Source organism: Bos taurus, chromosome 28 (assembly GCF_002263795.3).
Source record: "Bos taurus isolate L1 Dominette 01449 registration number 42190680 breed Hereford chromosome 28, ARS-UCD2.0, whole genome shotgun sequence".
NCBI classification, from domain to species: Eukaryota; Metazoa; Chordata; class Mammalia; order Artiodactyla; family Bovidae; genus Bos; species Bos taurus.
Genome location: NC_037355.1, coordinates 27,921,976 through 27,937,830, shown reverse-complemented (window position 1 = coordinate 27,937,830; position 15,855 = coordinate 27,921,976). Strand labels below are relative to the sequence as shown.

General features: G+C 50.3%; 1 protein-coding gene across 6 annotated transcripts in view; it reads right to left on the bottom strand.

The window, feature by feature from the left end:
- CDH23 (cadherin related 23) overlaps positions 1–15,855 on the bottom strand; it is a 460,382-nt gene that overhangs the window by 26,114 nt on the left and 418,413 nt on the right. For all 6 annotated transcript variants that reach the window (NM_001191206.3, XM_059882629.1, XM_059882622.1 and 3 more), the window contains 5 exons: positions 12,474–12,695; positions 12,095–12,214; positions 11,285–11,465; positions 1,170–1,303; positions 412–621 (listed from right to left, as the gene is read on the bottom strand). In NM_001191206.3, coding sequence (NP_001178135.2) covers positions 412–621; positions 1,170–1,303; positions 11,285–11,465; positions 12,095–12,214; positions 12,474–12,695 — 867 coding nt within the window. The remainder of the gene's footprint in view (positions 1–411; positions 622–1,169; positions 1,304–11,284; positions 11,466–12,094; positions 12,215–12,473; positions 12,696–15,855) is intronic.

The window sequence follows — 15,855 nt, the reverse complement described above, 5'->3', positions numbered from 1 at the left end:
TCCCTAAATCGCTAAAGATGCAACAACCACAATGGGTTAGCAGGCCAAGAGTGCCCCCCTTCCTGAGAGGGATGGTCCTTCGGAGGACTCCAGGGGGTCAGCAGCTAGTAACACTCCAAGAGGCCATGTGAGGACTTCTTGGTGCACCTTGATGCAAACAAGGGGCACCAAAGCTCTGGTCTCATCCCTGCACATGACAAGCCATGGGGTGACAGGGGTCCCAGAAGTGGCTCACTTAGGAATCCAAGACTCCAAGCTTTCCAGACCCCCAAATGCCAATCGAGGGCAGAGACTTGAGGAGGAAGTGGAACCAGCAGAAACCCAGACAGTAGAGTAGCAAAGCCCCTAGGGCAGGGTCCTCTCTTTTAGCAAAAATCCTGGGGGCTTCCCTGGGGTCAGACTTGGCCCTACCGTGGCATTGATGGAGAAGGCCCGCTCTCGATTGCCTGCAGTGATGTTGAAGGTGAGGAGGGCGTTGCACCCGCTGTCAGCATCGCTGGCCAGGATACGAGCGACGAAGCTGGAGATGGGGCTGTTCTCACTGATGGTGACGTTCATGGGCAGGTTGAGCAGCACAGGGTCGTTGTCGTTAATGTCCAGCACCCGGATCCCCACCAGCATCTGAGGCAGGTCAAGGGGGAGAAGGAGGTGAAGGAGGAGGACCAGGAGAGAAGGGGGTCTGGGGGAGATGGAGGGAGGGAGAGGAGGAAGAGAAAGGGACGGTGGACATGGTGGCCAAGGAGACAGTGGAGGTGGGGGCAGATGGAGCAAGATGGCAAAGAGGTGGCACCTGAAGAGGGAGAGGCGCCTCTGGTCATGGGGAAGAAAGAGGAAGAAAGGAAAATGATAAAGGCGGCAAGAGGATGAAAGTGAGGATAAGAGGGAGGCAGAAAAGGTAAAGAGGCAGAGGCAGGGTGCAAACAGCAGTGACAGGTGCTGACAGCGAAGTCTCCCCTGGGAGCGCCGAGCGGCCGTGGCCGCCAGGCCCAGCCTCCACGGGTGAGCCCCACAAGGACTCGCAGGTCTGTTAGGGGCCCCGAGGGCCTGGACTGGCTCTAGAGCAGCCTGAGGCCGCTCTGGGCGTGAGGGTGGCAGTGTTTAGAGGCGTCTCTGTGGAGAATTCCGGGGGTGGGGAGGTGAAGCCAATGGTACAGGGCCCCCAGACTCACCGTGGAGCTGAGCGGGGGCACCCCTCTGTCTCGGGCACAGATGGTCAGGTTGTAGAAAGCAATGGCCTCCCGGTCCAGCTCCACATCCTTCCGGACCCGCAGCACCCCCTCCACGGGAGAGATCAGAAACTCCCCTGGGTGTTGCCCAGGAGAGGCTAGAGTCAGCGGAGAATGGCCAGGAGTGGTGGGGAGCCCAGGCCTCTTTCCGCTTCCTCCAGTGAGCCTTACAGTCGAGGCAAGGGGTCTCCAGCACCCCCAGCTTCAGGACCTGCCAAAGGCTGGGACACGTAGGCGGAGGGGAACAGGTAACTGCTAGGGTACAGCTAGGGTACTGACAGGGGCCACTCAGGCCCTGGCAGCCCTGACCACCTGGGTATGATGGTTATGTTGAAAAGTGGGGGCTCCCTTTCTACACAGGCATTCGTTTTCTCTCCACCCTTGATCAGAAATCAATGAATGAAGGTATCGGAAACTTCGTAATATGCTATTCTTTCCAGATAGCTCATCTTGCAAAACAGGATACTGGGGAAGGGCAAAGCTTACCACAGAGGAGCACCCTGACAGTGGTGAGGCACTAGGGAGGATGGAGTGGGAGGGACTGAGGACGGGGAGCCCCCACCTGCCCTCCATTCAGCCCTGGTACTGAGCCAGGTGGCGAGCAGCCAGGGATCTCCCGGGCCTGTGGCCACCCCTCAGCCCCTGGTCGGCCCTGACTTCCTTTCTCTGAGGTTTCTGAGGCCCCTCAGCTGGCCCTGTGGCCTCAGTCCTTGTCTTGGCCTGGCTGAGGGGCCAGATGTCTGGGAATGCCTAGAGTAAGAGCCTCAGATTCTCAGGCTCTGAATGGGAAGAGACCTCAGACACCATCCCGTGTCCTTTGGAAAATGAAATGGGAAAGAAGGCTGATGGTTCAAGCTCCCACTGCAAGTTAACAACAGCAACTGGACTCAAACCCAGTGCTCTGCATCTCAGCTCAGTGCACAAGGGCCTGAGCACTCAGAGCTGGCCAGGGTGGGAGGGGTAAGGTCAGGGAGGGAATGGAGGAGAAGAGCAGGGGCGGGGGAATGCCAGGGGAGTGAGTGGGGTCCCAGCTGGATGGGAGCGCTCAGGGGGCTGACAGTGAAAGATGAACAAGGGAGGAGCAGCAGAGACCCTGAGGAAGAGGGGCTCCTCTCCATGCACTCCCCCAGGAAATGCGGACAGGGAGAAAGTTACTTCCTTCGCTTTCCCTTTTGACATTTAGGGGCAGAGGCTCAGGGTGGGGCACTGACTTGCTGAGACACATAGCCTCAGGGTGCGGTAAGGACAGAGGCCCAAGCTCCCCAACACTTTGCTCTGCCTGCTCCTCCACATCCTACCTCATAACTCTCTGCCCCCAGCTCCCACTGCTCTGATTCACCAAAACAGCCTGTCTGAGGCCCACCTGCAGCTGGGAGTTCCCACCAGCCCTTCCTGCTCCCAGTGGCCCTATGGGCTACACCCTGCTTAGTGGGGGGCGGAAGCTGCTTGAAACAGGATTTCCTGAGCCCGATAGTCCAAGGTCTCCAGAGGACTGGGGATTCCCTTTGTAGGGGTTTCCCAGCCCTGTCTCAGAACCTGGCCATGTGTGAGCAGATGGCCAGCTGCCTTCTTTCCAAAGACAGCCACCTCCTGGAAGAAAGGGAAGAGGTTCTGAAGCTCAGGGGAGCAGGCTTGAGGTGATGGGGGCTGGGCCCAAGCTAGAGCCGCATGAGGTCAGATCAGTGAGGCAGTGGGCAGGTCAAAGGCCCCCCACACTGCAAGTTATCCTCCTCAGAGCTTGCCCTGGGGCCTGAACTCCCCATCACTCCACTGCTTCTGGAGACAGAGGTTTAAAATCAGAGGCTTTCCAACAGTCATATCCAGGTATGCATGCTGACTCACTCCTATGTGCCCTTGGGCATGCGATTAAATCTCGCCTTCATGTTCTCATCTGAAAAATGGGCTAATAAGGACAGGCCATTGCAGGGTGGTGCTGGTACTGGACAAGGCCCCGTTCATCCTGTGTGTGCTGGACCCACCGCAGCTCTTTATATCATTAGGGGAACCCTGAAAGGGAGCCCAGGCAGCCCTGTGAAGAAGCTGGGGGCTTACACAGAAGATGAAGATGTACGAAAGGGGTCCCAGGAGTGGACCTACCACAAGGGGTAGGATGTAGGTTCTGAGAAGGCTGGGGCTGGTGGCAGAGGCACAAGCGATATGGCCTGTTTCCCAAGTGCTCTTTGACCACGTGTCTCCTTGCAGCTTAGTGGGGCTCCAGTCTCCCCCCAGCAGGAGCCCCCTCCATGCTCAGACTGCAGTGGTGGGAAGGTGACCTTGAGGCTTGGTGGCCTGGAGAGCATCCCTTTACCCACAGTGTCGCTAAACCAGCTTTCTGCGGAAAAGAGCACCCCACCCCCTGATTTACCAACATGGTGTCAGTGAACCCAGAGCTGAGGAGAGAGATGGGGAGGGGATGTTGTGACCTGTGCCAGCTGCTCCAGCAGGGCACTGTCAGCCTCCCCACCCCTCCCAGCCTCTGCTCATCTCCTCTGGAGTGGGGGCTCTGTTCAGTGACCAGCCCCCCCCACCCCCGCCAGGTTATCCTTGGGCTCTGAATGTCTACTCTTGGCCTGCCTCCATGAGGCCCCAAGTTCCTGGGCTGGCCCCAGTCACGTGTACATCTAACCCAGCAGGCTCTGCACAGGACTGCAAAGGCTGGTGCCAGGGAACAGTTTGCTGGCCATGTGTGTGAGTCCTGCACCCTAGAGGCAGGTGCAGAGAGGGCCCCTGTCTGGGAGGGGGCACAGCTGCCCACCCAACACCCACCTGTCAAGCAGGCTCTGGCAGCCTCCTGAACAGGAGCAGGACTCCTGTTAAGTGACAGCACCTCTGTGTGTGACAATAGCAGAGAAAGGCCCAGGCTCTGCTGGCTGCAAAGCAGGAAGGCACAGAGTGCTTGGCCAGAGAAAGGACTTTTTGGGACATGACAGAGTGACATATCAGAACAGAGTGACCCATCCCAAGCTCTGGACAGCAGGGGCTCCAAGTCTGGCCTTACAGAAGTAGATTTGCTTTTATAGTCTCTTAATTGAAAATTCATCCCAGGCTCTATTCTCCTCTGTCAGCCAGCTCAATGCACTCCTCTCATCTCATGCCTTCATATATCTCTGGGGTGACTACTCCCAAATACCTCTCTCAACAGCAGACTTCTCTCCTGAACTCCTGGTTTGTATACCCAAGCCCTATCTGACATTATATCTGCTACTGTGGGCAAGAATCCTTTAGAAGAAATGGAGTAGCCCTCAGAGTCAACAAGAGTCTGAAATTCAGTACTTGTAGGCAATCTCAAAAACAACAGAATGATCTCAGTTTGTTTCCAAAGCAAACCATTCAGTATCACAGAAATCCAAGTCTATGCCCTAACCACTAACACCAAAGAAGATGAAGTTGAACTGTTCTGTGAAGACCTACAAGACCTTCTAGAACTAACACCAAAAAAGGATGCCCTTTTCATCATAGGGGACTGGAATGCAAAAGTAGGAAGTCAAGACATACCTGGAGTAATGGGCAAGTTTGGCCTTAGAGTACAAAACGAAGCAGGGCAAAGGTTAACAGAGTTTTGCCAAAAGAACACACTGGTTATAGCAAAAAAACCCTCTTCCAACAACATAAGAGAAGACTCTACACATGGACATCACCAGATGGTCAATACCGAAATCAGATTGATTGTATTCTTTGCAGCCAAAGATGGAGAAGCTCTACAGAGTTAGCAAAAAAAAGACCTGGAGCTGACTGTGGCTCAGATCATCAGCTCCTTATTGCGAAATTCAGGTTCAATTTGAAAAAAATAGGGAAAACCTCGAGGCCATTCAGGTATGATCTAAATCAAATCCCTCATGATTTTACAGTGGAGGTGACAAATAGATTCAAGGGATTAGATCTGGTAGACAGAGTGCCTGAAGAACTATGGATGGAGGTTCATGACACTGTACGGGGGTGGTAGCCAAATCCATCCCCAAGAACAAGAAATGCAAGAAGGCAAAGAGGTTGTGTGAGGAGGCCTTACAAATAGCTGAGAAAAGAAGAGAAGTGAAAGGCAAAGGAGAAAGGGAAAGATACACCCAACTGAAGGCAGATTCCCAGAGAATATCAAGGAGAGATAGAAAGCCTTCTTAAGTGAATAATGAAGAGAAATGGAGGAAAACAACAGAACAGGAAAGACTAGAGATTTCTTCAAGAAAACTGGAGATACTAAGGGAACACTTCATGCAAAGATGCGCACAATAAAGGACAGAAATGGCAAGGACCTAACAGAAGCAGAAGAGATTAAGAAGAGATGGCAAGAATACACAAAAAACTGAACCAGTTCAGTTCAGTTGCTCAGTCATGCCTGACTCTTTGCAACTGCATGAACCGCAGCACACCAGGCCTCCCTGTCCATCACAGACTCCCGGAATTTACCCAAATACATGTCCACTGAGTTGGTGATGCCATCCAGCCATCTCATCCTCTGTCATTCCCTTTTCCTCCTGCCCTCAATCTTTCCCAGAATTAGGGTCTTTTCAAATGAGTTCATGGAATATGACTTTTGGCATAGTCAATAAAGGAGAAATAGATGTTTTTCTGGAACTCTCTTGCTTTTTCCATGATCCAGCAAATGTTGGCAGTTTGATCTCTGGTTCCTCTGCCTTTTCTAAAACCAGCTTGAACATCTGGAAGTTCACGGTTCACGTATTGTGGAAGCCTGGCTTGGAGAATTTTGAGCATTACTTTACTAGCGTGTGAGATGAGTGCAATTGTGTGGTAGTTTGAGCATTCTTTGGCATTGCCTTTCTTTGGGATTAGAATGAAAACTGACCTCTTCCAGTCCTGGGGCCACTGCTGAGTTTTCCAAATTTGCTGACATATTGTGGGCAGCATTTTCACAGCATCATCTTTTAGGATTGGAAATAGCTCAGCTGGAATTCCATTTGCACGTAAAGGTAAGAGAAACCCAAGTAAGACGGTGGGCGCTGAGAGGGCGTCAGAGGCAGACACACTGAAACCACAATCACAACTAGCCAATCTGATCACACGGACCGCAGCCTTGTCTAACTCAATGAAACCAAGCCATGCTGTGTGGGGCCACCCACGATGGACGGGTCATGGTGGAGAGGTCTGACAGAATGTGGTCCACTGGAGAAGGGAATGGCAAACCACTTCAGCATTCTTGCCTGGAGAACCCCATGAACAGTATGAAAAGGCAAAAAGATAGGACACTGAGAGATGAACTCCCCAGGTTGGTAGGTGCCAATTATGCTACTGGAGCTCAGTGGAGAAATAACTCGAGAAAGAATGAAGGGATGGAGCCAAAGCAAAAACACCACCCAGTTGTGGATGTGACTGGTGATAGAAGCAAGGTCCGATGCTGTAAAGAACAATATTGCATAGGAACCTGGAATGTTAGGTCCATGAATCAAGGCAAATTGGAAGTGGTCAAACAGGAGATGGCAAGAGTGAAAGTTGACATTCTAGGAATCAGTGAACTAAGATGGACTGGAATGGGTGAATTTAACTCAGATGACCATTATATCTACTATTGTGGGCAGGAATCCCTTAGAAGAAATGGAGTAGCCATCATAGTCAACAAAAGAGTCTGAAATGCAGTACTTGGATGCAGTCTCAAAAACGACAGGATGATCTCTGTTCGTTTCCAAGGCAAATCATACAAAATTATGGTAATTGAAGTCTATGCCCTGACCAGTAATGCTGAAGAAGCTGAAGTGGAACAGTTCTATGAAGACTTACAAGACCTTTTAGAACTAACACCCAAAAAAGATATCCTTTTCATTATAGGGGACTAGAATGCAAAAGTAGGAAGTCAAGAAACACCTGGAGTAAAACCAAGGCAAATTTGGCCTTGGAGTACAGAATGAAGCAGGGCAAAGGCTATTAGAGTTTTGCCAAGAGAACACACTGGTCATAGCAAACACCCTCTTCCAACAACACAAGAGAAGACTCTACACATGGACATCACCAGATGGTCAACACTGAAATCAGACTGATTATATTCTATGCAGCCAAAGATGGAGAAGCTCTATACAGTCAGCAAAAACAAGACCGGGAGCTGACTATGGCTCAGATCATGAACTCCTTATTGCCAAATTCAGACTTAAATTGAAGAAAGTGGGGAAACCACTAGACCATTCAGGTATGACCTAAATCAAATCCCTTATGATTATACAGTGGAAGTGAGAAATAGATTTAAGGGACTAGATCTGATAGACAGAGTGCCTGATGAACTATGGACGGAGGTTCATGACATTGTACAGGAGACAGGGATCAAGACCATCCCCAAGAAAGAGAAATGCAAAAAAGCAAAATGGCTGTCTGAGGAGGCCTTACAAATAGCTGTGAAAAGAAGAGAAGCGAAAAGCAAAGGAGACAAGGAAAGATATAAGCATCTGAATGCAGAGTTCCAAAGAACAGCAAGGAGAGATAAGAAAGCCTTCCTCAGCCATTAATACAAAAAAAGAGAGGAAAACAATAGAATGGGAAAGACAAGACATCTCCTCAAGAAAATTAGAGATACCAAGGGAACATTTCATCCAAAGATGGGCTCATCAGAAATGGTATGGACCTAACAGAAGCAGAAGATATTAAGAAGAGGTTGCAAGAATACACAGAAGAACTGTACAAAAAAGATCTTCACGACCCAGATAATCACGATGGTGTGATCACTGACCTAGAGCCAGACATCCTGGAATGTGAAGTCAAGTGGGCCTTAGGAAGCATCACTATGAGCAAAGCTAGTGGAGGTGATGGAATTCCAGTTAAGCTATTTCAAATCCTGAAAGATGATGCTGTGAAAGTGCTGTACTCAATGTGCCAGCAAATTTGGAAAGCTCATTAGTGGCCACAGGACTGGAAAAGATCAGTTTTCATTGTAATCCCAAAGAAATGCAATGCCAAAGAATGTTCCAATTATTGTACAATTGTACTTATTTCACATGCTAGGAAGATTATGCTCAAAATCTTTCAAGCTAGGCTTCAGCAGTATGTGATCTGAGAACTTCCAGATATACAGGCTGGATTTAGAAAGGCAGAGGAACCAGGTATCAAATTGACAACATCCACTGGATCATAGAAAAAGCAAGAAAATTCCAGAAAAAGGCTAAAGCCTTTGATTGTCTGGACCACAACAAACTATGAAATATTCTTAAAGAGATGGGAATACCAGACCACCTTACCTGTCTCCTGAGAAACCTGTATGCAGGACAAGAAGCAACAGTTAGAACTGGACATGGAACAGTGGACTGATTCAAAATTGGGAAAGGAGTATGTCAAGGCTGTATACTGTCACCCTGCTTATTTAACTTATATGCAGACTACATCATGCGAAATGCCAGCCTGGATGGATCACAAGCTGTAATTAAGATTGCTGGAAGAAATATCGACAACCTCAGATATGCAGAGGATACTACTTTAATGGAAGAAGGTGAAGAGGAACTAAAGAACTTCTTGATGAAGGTGAAAGAAGAGAGTGAAAAAGCTGACTTAAAACTCAGCATTCAGAAAACTAAGATCATGGTATCCAGGCCCATCACTTCATGGCAAACAGGTGGGGAAACAATAGAAACAGTGAGAAACTTTATTTTCTTGGGCTCCAAGATCACTGTGGACAGTGACTGCAGACATGAAATTAAAAGACGCTTGCTCCTTGGAAGAAAGGGCAAGGAAATGAGAAACCTAGACAGCGTATTCAGAAGCATAGATACCACTTTGCTGACAAAGGTCCGAATACTCAAAGCTGTGGTTTTTCCAGTAGTTACGTGCAGGTGTGAGAGTTGGACCATAAAGAAGGCTGAGCAACAAAGAAATGATGCTTTCAAACTGTGGTGCTGGAGAAGACTCTTGAGAGTCCCTTGGACAGCAAGGAGATCAAACCAGTCAATCCTAAAGGAAATTAACCCTGAATATTCATTGGAAGGACTAATGCTGAAGCTCCAATACTTTGGCCACTTGATGCAAAGAGCCAACTCAGTGGAAAAGGCCCTCATACTGGGAAAGACTGAGGGTAGGAGGAGAAGGGGGCGACAGAGGATGAGATGGTTGGATGGCATCACTGACTCAATAGACATGAGTTTTAGCAAACTCCAGGAGATGGTGAAGGACAGGGAAGCCTGTTGTGGTGCAGTCCATGGGGTCACAAAGTCAGACATGACTTAGCAACTGAATGACAATCTGACATCTCAAACCTAACCTCACCTTTCCCATTCCCCCAACCCACTTTTCCTACTCCTCCTGCAGTCTTCCCATCTGCTAATAGCACAGTTGCTCAGGCTCCAATCTTAGTGTCATCTGTGAGTTACATCTCACATCCTGTTGGCTGTCTATGAAATACACTAGAGTTCTCACCATTTCCAATGCCGCCTCCCTGGTTTTAGCTTCACATCTCTAGCCCGAGTGACTGCAAGGGGCTCGTATCAGTCATTCCTTAACCTCTATTCTCTGTTCTGAGCTCAGGAACTGGAGTGCTCCTGTTGAAATTCAGGTCAAATCATATCCCTCTGGTGCTCAAAGCTCTCTTATGCTTCCCACATCACTTGGAGAAGGCGACATGTCTTCACAATGGCCTGCAGGACCCAACAACATCTGGCTCTGTTACCTCTCTGATCTCATCTCTTCCTACTCTTTCCCTTGTTGGCTTCATGCCCGTCACTGGGCCTTTTTGCTCCTCTGTGAATAAGCCAGGCACACTCCAACCTGAGAGCCTTTACACTTGCTGCTCTCTCTGTCTACCATGCTCTTCCCTGGATATCCACATGACCCATTCATCACCTCCTTCAGGTCTTTGCTCAAATGTCACCTCCTTGCACAGGTCTTCCTTGAGCGTTCTAAAACTGCAGCCGTTACCCTGGCACTCCCCATTCTCCTGGCTTTATGTTTCTCCATAGCACTTCCCTCTGCTGCTGCTAAGTCGCTTCAGTCGTATCTGACTCTGTGTGACCCCACAGACGGCAGCCCACCAGGCTTCCCTGTCCCTGGGATTCTCCAGGCAAGAACACTGGAGTGGGTTGCCATTTCCTTCTCCAATGCATGAAAGTGAAAAGTGAAAGTGAAGTCGCACAGTCGTGCCCGACTCTCAGCGACTCCATGGACTGCAGCCCACCAGGCTCCTCCATCCATGGACCTTCCAGGCAAGAGTACTGGAGTGGGGTGCCATTGCCTTCTTAGCACCTCCCAATAGACAAAGTCATCTACTTAATCAGTTATGTTCATGGCCTGTATCTTCCAACCAGAACACATGTTCTATAAAGGTAGGGATTTGTGTCTGATTTTTTTTTTTTTTAACCATTCTGTATACTCAGCGTCTGGAATGTGATCAGCAAATATGGTCAATAATATTTACTGAGCAATCAATTAAAAATTAGGATGTTTCACAATGATTTGGATTTCCATCATTTCTTTATAAAAACGGGAAGTCCTCACCCCTGGGTCTGCATCAGTCTGACCCCATTGGCTGCCACAGCCCCCTGGCGCCCTATTCTCTAGCCCAGACCTTTCCCCCCATGTATGCTCCCTGCACTGCCCCAGTAGGCCTTGAGTTTGGGATTCCTACTCCACAAGCGTGAGTAAAAACTATCTTGAGAAACTGCTGTGGCCAGGCAAACACTGCTCTTCAACTGAGGGGATCAGCCAAGGCAGCTGTGCAGGCCATTAAGGGATGACGATGAGGTGTGCAGAGAAGTCTGGGTGCTCCCTCAGGTGTGCATTTGGGGGGTCCTGAAGGTCTGGGGCAAGCATGCTTGTCTTTCCTTCTTTCCTCTTCCCTGGAGCCTTTACTCTGGGGATGACCCAGGGTGTTTTCTATCAGATTCTCAAAGGAGACTGTGACCTTCCAGGCTACAAGCCTCTACTCCCAGATTTCAGGGTGTTCTCACCATATTCCTGGGATGAGTTTATTTTCATTATCTTATGGATGGGGAAACTGAGGCCCAGAGAGTGCAAGATCACACAATTCCGGGGTAAACTACCATTAGCACTTAGAAAGACCTTTCTCATCCAATTCCTGAGAGGGGTCAGGGAGAGGCCCACTGGGTCATGCCACCCTCATCACCAAGCTCAGGCCCACTCACCCAGGGGGTCTCCATCCACGATGCTGTACTCCACCTGCCCATTGGGGCCTGAGTCCTGGTCATGGGCTAGGAAGGTCCACACTCTGGGTCCTGGCTGGCCCTCAGTGACATCAAACGGCCCCTCGTAGTCTCTGGGGAAGGTGGGCGCGTTGTCGTTGATGTCATTCACATTCACAAGCACCTGAGACGATGGGCGAGCTTAGTCAGGACGGATCCCAGCCAGCCCTGTTATCTGTAAACTGGACCTGACAATTCCGCTTCCCAGGCTTATGTAAGGATCATACTGCTTGATGGGTGTGGGAGGGTCTTTGAAGCTATACATGTAGATAAATTATTGTTATTCTCAAAGTCTTTCTATGGGCAGAATAATATTATGAATAATAATGCTATGAACTTCTACTTATTGCTGTACTATGGTCATTTTATCTGGTCTTATTTTCTGCTCCCATACTCTGAAACAATGTGTATTATCCCCCATTTACAGAGGAGGAAAGTGAAGCTCAGAGAGGTTAAGTGACTTGCCCAGAGTCACAGAGGAGATAGAAGACCAGGAACATGAACCCCTGCTGGCTTGACCAGAGTCTGTGCTCTCCCCATGAAGGGGAGAAAGGCAGGCATACTCATCTGTCTCACAGCTGCAGCCACATGGAGGTGCAGTAATCTCAAAGTCATAGTGCAAATTTGGGTGAGTTGCAGAGACCAGGACAGGGCTTGTGGATTGAGGTGTTTCTCCTGAATAGTCTTTCCCTACCCTGTTTCCCCATGGAGCTGTCCGAGCTGGGGCCGTGTGCCACCCACCCATCCACCCACCGTGGTGGTAGAAGTGAGGCGATGTGACAGGAGTGGGCACTGGTCCGTTGCGGTGACAATCAGGGTGTAGCGGCCGTGGCTGATCTCATAGTCCAGCTCCTTGGCAGCACGGATGATGCCCTGTGGGATGTGCAGAAGGACAATGGTGGTCAATGGGTCATGGGTCTGGGGTACTCTCTGACCACTCTGGGAGGTAGGCCCTGACACCCTGGCCGTGATAAGGAGCCCGTTATCCCAGCCTTTTCATCTTCCCGCACATGCTGCCATCCTGTTCTCCTCCTGGACTCCGTCTTTGCTCTGCCCCCACAATGTCGCTAACTTCCCTCCAGTCCCTTTAGCCAGCTGACCCTCTTCTCGGGCCCCTCCACCAGCTGCTGACCGTGTGTCTGTTGATACGAAAGGTGCTGATGATGTTGCCTGCCACGATGGCATAGGTCACTGTGCCGTTGGGTCCTTCATCTAGATCCAGGGCCCGGATGGTGATGAGGCTGGTGTTGATTGTGTCCGGGCCCTCATCCAGTAAGATCTCGTAGTGGGGCTGCTGGAACACGGGCGCATTATCGTTCTCATCCACGATGGTCACATACACGTGGGTGGTGGCCTGTGGAGAAGAGCGTGATTAGCTTCCTCGGTCAGCTGGCTGGGGGGTTTGAGGTGGAGCTAGCTGGACGTGTTCCTAGGGTGAACTTACTCAATGTGATCCAACATGGTGAGGTAGAGAGAGAAGGATGAGAGTGAGTGAAGTCACGGGCTGATAGAGGAAATCACAGAGGCTCCACTGAGAGCCAAGCTAGGTAACTCCTTTGGTCCAAGATGGCGCTTGCACCACCACCCTTATGTCCATGTCAGTGGCAGACATCACTAATCAACCATTGTACTGCTGAGGCCAGATGCAGCCTCAGGATCCTTGTCAGAACACTGATCTAGTGATTAACATTGGCACATGAGATGAACCCCAATAAGTGCCTCCAGCCCATAGCTTTGACTGGGCCAGGGCCTTACTTGCCCTGGACCTCCTTCTAGATCACAAAAGGCAAGAAAGTAATGTGCACAGCCCATGCATTTTAAACTTCACCCACCACTGTTCAGGTCAGTGGAAGAAATACCTATTTTCAGCACTTTTGAGAGGCAGGACCTTGGGTTTGGGGCAGTTCCATGGACAGAATTTGTAGAGTTGTGAAAAATAAAGCTAACAGCATATGACTTCAGTGCAAGAACAATTTCACACCGTACTCTCCAGTGACTGGCCATTTTTGATGGATGTTTGGTCCAATCAGACCACAGGTAATACTTAGCCAAATCAAAACTCAGCAAGCAGCACCCAAGAACCATTGAGAAGTGGTTGATGTGGCACTTCACAAGCAGAAGCGATTCGTGGAAGAAAGAAATTAGCCACGTGCTGGTATTCTCTGTCCCTCGGCTTCCCTCTTCCCTTTTCTGCTTCTCCACCTGGGAGCAGGTCCTCTGCGGACCGCCTTCCCTGGGCTCCCTTGCCATTTGGCTTCCACATGGTTTGGCCCATGGCAGGTCCAGGCAGAAGATGGAGAGGGGGTGGGGGCGTTTCTACTCCCTTTTCTTCGCTGCCCTCTTCTGCCAGAGGCAGTGGTTCTGCTGGGTGGCCCCTCTTTCATGGCTCTGGCCCTCACTGGGCTCTAATTACCTCATCCCCCTCTTGCCTTCTGCACCCATGGGTGGAAATGGCTTCCTGCAGTTTTTAGTCTACGGGTGCTTTACCAGCCCTCTGTAAACAATCACAATCCCTCCATTAAGTTCTCTTCAGTTGAGCCCTTTCTGAGTGTGCCATCTGTTTCCTTCCAGTACCCTGACTCATACAAACTACAAGTAGTGACTAATAAAATACAATAATAAGGTTATAACCACTTTCAAAACATCTGGGTAGAGAGAATGTGACCAGGCAATTGTCAAGGGCAAGGAACCAAAAGCAGGTAGTGCAAAAAGCTGGATATAGACAACTCATGTGCACCTTTATTGGGGGTTGAGTTGGTTCTGGAATCACCTGTGGAAGGACAGACAGATGGACAGGAGACCGGCACCCAGGAAGACTTCACTGCCCCTGGGGCGGCAGGGACAGCTGCAGCTCTGGATCTTGGCAGGGGTTGGGTGGGGTATGTTAGGTGGTTGCTAGAACTGTTTTCAAAGCAGGTAGTGTTGGAAACCTGGAGATGGGGCTCAGTGACCTTGGACATGTCACAGAGATCCTTTCTGGACTTTTTTGTCAGTGAAGGACACGACTTGTTCTTTAACATCCCTTCTGGTTCAGACATTCTGAGGAGCTGATCTGCTACCATCAGTCTTAACCCCTGCTCCATCAGGGAGATACTCTTTTGGGTCTTAGAGTCTCAATGACTCTTCATAAAAATTACAATCACACAGTGAAGGAAAATGCATTGTTTTTACATTTCTCAGACTTTCCCACCAGAGTGGAGAGGGGACTTGCACTGAATTGGGGAACACCCCTGAAGCATTTATCCCAAGAATGAAATATCTTTGAAATCTCTCCTATTGAAAGCTCATGTAAGTTTCACACTTTTTTCCCCATAAGGTGTTTGTTAGTTTCCATTAAAAATGGTGGTGGAGGGCCCAAATCTTTGAGTAAAGATGTCAAGGAAGGACACTGTGTTCATCTGTGGCTCTGCACACAGATGCAGCTGTGAGCGCTTACTACCAGCGAGGAGCCCAGCACTGCATCCTTCTGAGCCCCTTCTGCCAGCAAGACATGCCAGCGCCACTCTCAGCCTCACCAAAAGGGTGGTGGTACTGACATTTCCCATTTTCCCAGACTCCTGGAAGTGGGTCTAACCAGTGCAGGACTGAGTGAGAGGGGGCTCTAACAGAGCTCCTCTATGGTACCCCTTCTCTCTAAGACCAGGTCGGAGCTTGGGATGGGGAGGTGGGTCTGACTTCCCCTGGCCTCTAGTGTGAGGAGGAAGTTGGTGCCCCGATGGCCCTCTCAGCCCTGATACTGCAGAAACAGTGCTTGAGGTTTCTGGACCATGCCCACACCTTGGGCAATGCCTCTGTGTCTCACCCTGATGCAAACCTAGGAGGCTCACGGGGGTGGGGGGAGTATGGTGGGGAGGAAGTAAGTGGAGGGCAGAGGGACTGGGCCCAGCTCAGGTGTTCTCGCCTTCTGGGTAAGGGGTTGGCAGAGCAGTTGCTCCTCTCCCCCAGTCCCAGCCTCCTCACACCCACCTTCTAGGCCCTGGGGCAGAGGGAGTCTGGTTTCAAGGGTGGTCAGGGCCAGGCCAAGCCAGGAAGGGATGAGGGGAGGGAGAGCAGGTGCTCTAGGGTCTCACCCTACAGTGACCCCACCTCACTTCCACCGGACGATGGCCAGGGTGGGAAGAGTGCCTGGTACCCACCTGGTTTCAGTTGGCTTTGTAACTTCCCTGGGTGGAAGAACTCACACTCTGCCAGGAAGAAGGGCCCAGGCTGTCCCCTAAAGCAGGGTCACAAGATCAGGACTGTGACCAAGAACTTGGATTATGTCCTGGAAATCACTGGGACTCCCATCCCAGGGGGAGTCCCTGGCTTCAGGGAGACTAGGCCTATGCCAGTTCACATAGTAATAGCATGATGCCCACCCTTCCTCTGTTGCAGCTTTCCCTACCCTGTGAGTGAGGGCCGGAAGCATTCAGAGAATCTCTGACTTGGATCAGTCCACCCATGGGACACCCAGAGTTCTTGGCTTTCCTTGAGTCTCACCACCCTGACTCCTGACCCACACGGACTCCGGCTGT